This window comes from Mus caroli, chromosome 2, assembly GCF_900094665.2.
Source record: "Mus caroli chromosome 2, CAROLI_EIJ_v1.1, whole genome shotgun sequence".
Lineage (NCBI taxonomy): Eukaryota > Metazoa > Chordata > Mammalia > Rodentia > Muridae > Mus > Mus caroli.
Window position 1 is genome coordinate 167,893,146 of NC_034571.1, and position 8,201 is coordinate 167,901,346.

Consider the following 8,201-nt stretch of genomic DNA (forward strand, 5'->3'; position numbering starts at 1 on the left):
CCAATGGAGGAGCTAGAGAAAGTACCCAAGGAGCTAAAGGGATCTGCAACCCTATAGGTGGAACAACAATATAAACTAACCAGTACCCTGGAGCTCTTGACTCTAGCTGCATATGTATCAAAAAAGAGGCCTATTGGACATGCAAACTTTATATGCCTCAGTACAGGGGAACGCCAGGGCCAAAAAGTGGGAGTGGGTGGGTAGGGGAGTGGGTGGGAGGATATGGGGGGACTTTTGGGATAGCACTGGAAATGTGAATGAGGAAAATACCTAATAAAAATATAATAAATAAATAAATACCAAAAAAAAAAAGACTCCCCGGCTCCACTACTACAAACTCAAATCAACATTTTCTTGTTATATATTTATTCAATCACAAGTATCTTGTTATAGTAACAGGAAACAGACCAAGACAGTATAAAATACTCAATGATGAGAAATGTTATTTTTTGCTCTTCTCCTGACATCAGAAACAAGATGAAATATTTATTCTCATAATCTCTTAGTAATGTAATGATAGTTCTTATTGCTAGAGCANTAAGACAAGAGAAGTTAGGACTCAATGACATTGAAATTAGTTCCTTAAGAAAGCTATTAGATTTTTGTCTCAGTGTGTGCAGGTGAATGCAAGTGTGGGTATGTAGGCACAAATGCACAGCATATATGTAGAGGTCAGAGGACAATTCCCAGGGGTGGATTTTGTCTTTCCATCATGTAGGTCCTGTGGAATCAAACTCATTTGGCAGCAAGTATCATTAGCCACTGAACCATCTTGCTGATACAGAAACTGAATCTCTTACACACTGAGATTAAAAACCTAAACTGGTAAGATTTTAGCCAACACTTAGGAAGTTTCTAAAGTTGAATAGATAAGCATATATCTTTGGTATGAGACAAGCANTGTACTTCCTAGTAATTGGCCTGAGAGAAATAAAGCATAGATATACAGATTGATTATACATTAATATTTACAGCAGCAGCTAAAATTTGGAACAATCCAAATGTCCAAAAGTTCCCTGGGCATGGATTAACTAATTAAGGTATAGCCATTTGATGGAATACTAAACCCAACAATAACTCATCAAGTAGCTGAAATAAATTTGAAACAAAATAACCAGAAAATTGTTATATATGATTCCATTTATACAAATTCTAGGTAAACATACATCAAATTTATCTGTTTTGAAGAAACAAACACTGACTGTCTAGGGACCAAGTAGCAGAAGAAATGGTTTTAAATGAGCAAATATAGAGATGATTGGAGGGATGGATGTTGACTAACTTGAATTACCCATGATGGTTTCATATCCAAAGGCACATGAATTATCATTAGCCTTCTCAGCCTGATGCAGGGTGTCCACCCTTAGTTAACATAGCACTTTATAGTAATGCATCACCTTTCCCCAAGCTACATTCAAAAAGTCTGCAAGAAATCCACTTTTTATCACCTCTATTCATAATTGTACTGGAAGCCTTCTCCATTTTATAAGGAAGAAACAGGGAAGGAAAAAGAGAGGAAAAGAGAATAAAACTATCATCATTTAAAAACATGACTGACTGATGGAACACCCTCAAGAATCTACAGAATCATCCGAATTAAACAGTTAACTTGGCAAGGTTGTAAGATACAAGGAAAGTGCATTTTATATACCAGTAGAAAATATCTGAAAATGAAATTAAAGATTATGTTTTTCATCATAAAAGGCAAAAGGGAATATTTGAGAGTAAATTTATCAAAAGATCTATATGACATAATGAAAAATATAAAACATTGTTTAGAGGACACAAATACAGAAGAACTGGATCTCTATGAAGTAAAGCTCTATTTCAGGTATCCCCATACTGATCTATAGTGTAAATTCCAGTAAATTTTCTGAAATGACNGATAAGACCTTTAAAAATGTATATGGATAGTCCAAAGGCTGTGTTTCTGAAAACTCCAAAATATCGGAAAATAAATTATCTACATTACACATAAACACAAAATGCTGAGAACACTGTGGTACTGGCACACAACATTTAAGTAGATCAAAGGAATTCATAGGATGCAAGACCAGTCTTACAGAGCCAGGAGACTTCACAGAGGAACCAGAGCAGTAGTGTTCAATGGCACAGCATGTGATTATGGAAACAAAGAAACTCAGAAATAAAGTCATTTCAGCAAATAATAGTTATAAATCCACATAATGTCCTACAATTTTTGNCAACTCAGATAAAAATTAATTGGATTTCATTCACCATATTAAAACACAAAACAGAAAGCCTCTGTGAGAATGACAGATTTCTTAGGTCATACAAAGGAACAACCACACAGGGAAAACAAAACAAAACATAACAAAAATATCTAATCAACTAGACTTCAAATTTAATGGCTTTTCTTTGCCCTCCCCTCCAAAATTATAAATCAAGACACAGACTAAGAATATATTCATGAAATGTATCTATCAAAGGATTGGTATTATAGAACACACAACAACTTCAAAAGTGAAAAGACAGGTCAGCAAAAGATGGAAAAGTGTTTACACAGATGTTTTTTCAGAGGANAACACACAAACAGCCAGAGAACTCGTGTAGAAAAAGAACTCAAATGCAAATTAAAACTATGATGAGATATATGTCCTCTTAAGTGATTAACATATATATTTAATTAATATGGCCTATACTAGTCTGCTAGGTTTCATAATTTTGTCCAGCAGTGCCATTATGCAACTCCTGTTACAGGAATGGAGACATGATATGTTCGAATTTAATAAAACAAATGAGAAAGAAATGGTAGAACCTTGAAAACACCAACATTGGACTGGTCAGACCAAATATTGCAGATTTTAGGTAAAAGTGGGGTGTGGAATGTGAGTATCTACAGATGTTTTGTTTTCAGTACTCTGTCTTATCTCAAAGAGGCAGCAGGTTCTATTCTTTATGACAGGGACTAAAAAGACAATTACAAAAAAAAAAAAATGAGCTTCAAGTTTAGTACCTTCAATGTTGTACATCTGAACTTTTTCTTCAGGTACAGTGACAGCTTCCCATTGGTGATCCTTAAATTTAGAAGGAAAAACACCTTGAGTATATATTTATTCCTGATTTAATACTTCAATATCAATTTCAGTTGAAGTCTAAGTGGCTTTACAGTGGTTTTTCTCCTATCTCATGTACCATCTATCACTAAACATGCAGCTTTCTGCTNCTCCAATATTTCATTTATTCATTCTAAAAATAATGAGCCCTAAAAAAACCACATTCCTAATATTTTATGAGATAGAAAAACAGAATTATTTTCAGTAACTACTATAATGAAAAAAAATAGACAACGTGGTACATAACTTAGTTATACCAGAGAACCCATTCATAAACAGATGGTACTTTTACTAAAACATAAATTAGAAGGAGCTGCTCTACTCACATGTCTGTTGCTGTGATAAAATATCCTGTCAAAAAGCAACTTAGAGGCGGTAGGTTTATTTGACGTACAGTTTTAGGTTACAGTTCATAACCGTGGGGACATTAAGGCAAAACCCTGAGGCATCACATCCATGTCAAGATTAGACAGTGAAGCAAGACACGGGTCCTGGCTTGCTCTGTTCTCAATTTACTCCTCTTCCCCTGACACCCATTGAATGATGCCAGGTGGGTATATCTTCCAACATCAATTAAGAATCCTAGTTGGCTATCAATGGGAGGAGAGGCCCTTGGTACTGCGAAGATCATATGCCTCAGTANAGGGGGATGCCAGAGCCAGAAGCAGGAGTGGGTGGGTTGGGGAGCAGGGCGGAGGGGGGTATAGGTGGCTTTGGGGATAGCATTTGAAATGTAAATGAAGAAAGTATCTAATAAAAAAAAATCAAGTCAATCTTCCACCTGCTTGTGGACGTTGTACATCGTGGTGCGGAGCCTAGTGCGCACCACGATGTACAACGTCATTCTATGAAGGTATTCTAGCAGAAAAAGTATGTGTGAACTCTAGAAAGTATTGGCTAACATTCACTTGTAAGATTCTAAAAAAAAAATACTAGATTTAAAAGGTTAAGAGTCTCCTTATAATATCAGCAACCACAACAAGATTAGTAAGTGCTGATCAACTCTATCAGAATTTGGTGGTGATTTCACAGTTCTAGCCAGATGTACGCCACTATACCAAATAAGAAGTGATAGCTAGGAAGTAATGACTTCAATATCTTTCCTCAGGTAACAAACAGGACAATAAGAAATATTCCACCTCGGAATATGATGACTATGATAACCAAATAGAACTAAAATTCACTTCTACACCTCCCTCACATCTTCCCNGNAGGTTTCAAGTGTGAGTAAAACCATTTGCTGTCATTTGCTGTCCCCGAGAATGTTAGTTGTCAGGAAGTGTNTGAATGTCCAAGGGCCTCCCACAGGCTAAGCACTGTACCGCTGAGCAGTCTTCATGCTGTCTCTTCTACTGTTGATTCATTTTGTTCATGTGACCCCCAAAATTTAAATCTTGTTAATATTCATTTCTGAAAGGTTTATGTTAAAATTAGTATTAAAATTTAGTGCTAATTTTATTAACATAAAAAAATCAAAGAAGTTTCATTTTAATTAGCATGATAGCTTATACAACCTAAAAATAAAAGCTAATGTGAAAATCTATCAAAAGAATGGCTAAAAAAAGGTATGCAAACATGTATTCTGAAAGTAAATTAAAGAATGTCCTTCACATGTGTGTATACAGTGACACAAAAGGGTAAGAGCTTACTTCATCATCTCCAGCAATGTAGAATGACACAGTGTGGCTCCCAAGATTAAAATCGATCCAGAATTCCTCAAGTTTTTCATCTGATGGTATCTGCAGCTAACATAATATATAAAACTAGTATATATGATACTTACAAAACATGGGAAATTATCACCAGGTTATAGTCATGACTGAACTATTAGAGGGTTTTTTTTTTTTTTAATTCTAGAAATCTGCAACACATAAAAAGTAGAACATTCCCTGAATGCTTTCAAGAGATAACGTATAAGTAGATGAAGACAGCTGAAATGTCTAGCATTTAGATAATTTAGAACAAGGGAATGCTACTTAAGTGTTTTACACAGAAATTAGATCAAGAAATCAAAACCATTTTAAGTATTAACAGAGAATGAAAGTAGTCTGAATCTACTGATGAAAGATCAGCAGCACCAATGCCTTTGAGGAGGAGAGGAAGGTAATAAACTAGAGTGTTGCTCTTCTCCCTCTCTGCTAAGATGAGCTAGTCCATCTTTTCCTGCTGTCACAGTAAGGACAGGAGTAAAGTTAGCTATATCATCGTCTAAGTCTAGTACTTTAATATTTTAAAACATTATGTACTCCATAATTCATTTAACTTTTATTTAAAAATTATCCAATAATTGAGGTTTGTATGAATTTAAAACTTACCTCATATTTACCAAGAAATGCTGACAAGCAAGGAAATGTAAAGACCCTAAAACACAAAACAATTTAGGAAAAAAATAAATCAGCTTTCCAATAATTAACTTGCTCAAGTTATATCTACAAAACAATATCTAGAATTAAGGGGAAGTTGATTCTTGTAAAATGTTTAATAAAATAATCTGTTTAATTCCATTTTTGAGATAGGGTCTCACTCTTGTCTGAGCTGGCCTCAAATATGATACTCCTGTTGTAACATTGCAAGTAACTGAAATAAAAATTGGTGAAAAACACCACGGCAGGCCATGCCATTACTATTTTAANCAAAAATTTATTGGAAATCTGTTTAGGTAACGTAAAGCATTATTACTTTAAGGATAGTATTTACTTACCACTTTGACTAAAGGAATTATATCAATTGAAAATATCATTTCAAATATGAACAATTGTTCCTAATTACACTTACATAGTAATACAATGGAAGTTCCTACAGGACTTGAATGTGTAAAAAGTAGATAGGAGTCATTGTTGATGGTAAAAGTGGCTAAATTCTTAGAACATTTTTGTGGTAAGATACTACTTAAAGTACTTTAGTCAGTCTCTTTAACAAACGTAAGTATTATTAGTATTCCTATCACACAGCTAAGGAAACTGAAGATATTAAGATTAAATAACTTATAGAATAGAACTAATGGGAATCTATGATTTAAACACAGGCAATAAGATTCAATGCATTTAGGTCTAGCCCTATCTTTTACTTCCTCAGTAAATAAAGCGAACACCATTTATTGGAAACATNCCCAGGGCCCAGGTATTACACTACGCTGTTGCTTTGGGTGGAGAGATGGCTTAGCAGTTAAGAGAATTTGCTGTTCCTTTCAGGACATCTGAGTTCAATTTCCAGAGCCCGCATGGCTTCTTACAACCTCTTAACTCCAGTTCCAGGTTACACAACACTCTTTTCTGCTTATTTCAGGATTGCATGTACATAAAGCACACACATATATGGAGGCAAAAAAACCCATACACATAAACTTTAATGGTGAAATTTATATTTTCTATCATTTCATGCTTGTTTCTGATATTAAATAATAAAAATTCTACTTCTGTTATTTATACATTTTCACTCCAGTATGTAGATGTCCAGGTTTGTATCATTCCTTAAACACCAAATAATAATATACATGCACCTCTCAATCAGAGTACACCAAGTTAGGGCACTCAGTTTTTAATATGAGCTAATAAATAAGATGCATTTTTCCTTCTAAATTCAAANCCAAACAGAGCCATCAGGAGTATTTAGGGTTAGTAGTGTACTAGTTTATACTGTATGCTACATACTGTCTTGAACAAATAGCCACATATTTCACAGTACAATAAAAATTATAAACACTCATCATNGAGCTCAGCTCTACTTCCCTACCAACAAATAGATGCATGTTACATCAAGCTTACCTTCTTTTATCACCAAGAATGCCATTTACCAAGTTGAGAAATATTCTGCAATCCTAGTTTTCAAAAACAAAAAAAGTCTTAAAAATAAAAATTATATAAAAATCTTTACTAAACTTGTTATTTTTATACATACGACTTACTGTTTCAAATTCACAGTCTTTAATTTCCTTAAATGCATTAGCAATAAAGTCCATTGAAAACCATTCATATGCCAGTTCTTGTCTCCGTTTTTCTGTGGTCATTCTACACAAAGCTTCCACAATGCCTACCTGTAATTCATAATCTTAAAAAAATATTAGTCAGTTTAGAGGTCAAGAGTCTAAGCTTATAAAACTCCATTTTGTAAGGCACAAAAACAAAAGAANTAAGAAAATGTTAATTTTTTTCTTATTCAATTGTTCATTTTTTTAAAGTAAAAAATACTATGAATCATTTAAAACTTTACCATTTCTTTATAATTATATGTTGAAAAGCAATTTATACAATATATAGCATTTTGTTATGATGTTTACAGTTATATCAGAGTATATATTAAAGTCATACTTTATTCTATATATGTCACTAAATCAAAATTTACCTATAAGAATCTAAAGAAAAATTAAATTTTTTGTAGTAAATATTGTTTAAAAATTGTCTATCAACTACAAAAATTAGACATAATTTTAATGTCATTTTAAAAAATTTTCAGCACAAGTATTTCCAATGTATTGGAGCGTTAAGTTGCCATTCCTAACTATCACTAGGTGGGCACACTTATATTTATCTAATATTTGTTATCATGACAAATTATTTGTTCCAAGACATCTCCTTGTTTTTATTAATTAAAAATTCTTCTTTTAGTTTAGATAAGCAGATTATAATTCCTTTGGTGTATTCTGGTAATGTAACACATGGAATCTAATAATTTTATCAAATGTATATATAACATTCATAAATTTGAAGTGATTTCAAATCTTGGAAAGACATACTTACCTCCTACATCTAAAATTCTTTCTCCCATATTACTCCTGTGAATTAAAATAAGAAATTATATACTAAACTAATATCAATTAGATAGAAAGCCCATTGTGTTTGGGAAAAATAAATTGGTTAGTATAAATGGCTTTTGGAGAAAATATAAATACCACATTATATCAAAATTTATAAACTTGTCAGACTGTATTACTTAATTCAAATTTGTGATTGCATGTTTCTTAAAATTGTTAAACAATTTATCAGAACAAATTATTAAAAATTATTACATGAGAGTTAACATTTCTTGATTAGAAAGTATTTTGTTGGCATCCTGAGGTATTCTGTCAAGCATCAAATTCATTTTTTTTAACGCCTGAAAGAGAAAAAAAAAGTAACTTTGTTTTCT

The 8,201-nt window shown here is 32.9% G+C and overlaps 1 protein-coding gene across 1 annotated transcript in view; it reads right to left on the reverse strand.

The window, feature by feature from the left end:
- The window catches only part of Sycp2 (synaptonemal complex protein 2), a 49,654-nt gene that overhangs the window by 38,762 nt on the left and 2,691 nt on the right, over positions 1–8,201 (reverse strand). Inside the window, exons 2-8 of the mRNA XM_021179880.1 lie at positions 8,083–8,168; positions 7,814–7,848; positions 6,982–7,124; positions 6,842–6,894; positions 5,393–5,438; positions 4,727–4,822; positions 2,978–3,038 (exon numbers count right to left, since the gene is read on the reverse strand). Coding sequence (XP_021035539.1) covers positions 2,978–3,038; positions 4,727–4,822; positions 5,393–5,438; positions 6,842–6,894; positions 6,982–7,124; positions 7,814–7,848; positions 8,083–8,168 — 520 coding nt within the window. The remainder of the gene's footprint in view (positions 1–2,977; positions 3,039–4,726; positions 4,823–5,392; positions 5,439–6,841; positions 6,895–6,981; positions 7,125–7,813; positions 7,849–8,082; positions 8,169–8,201) is intronic.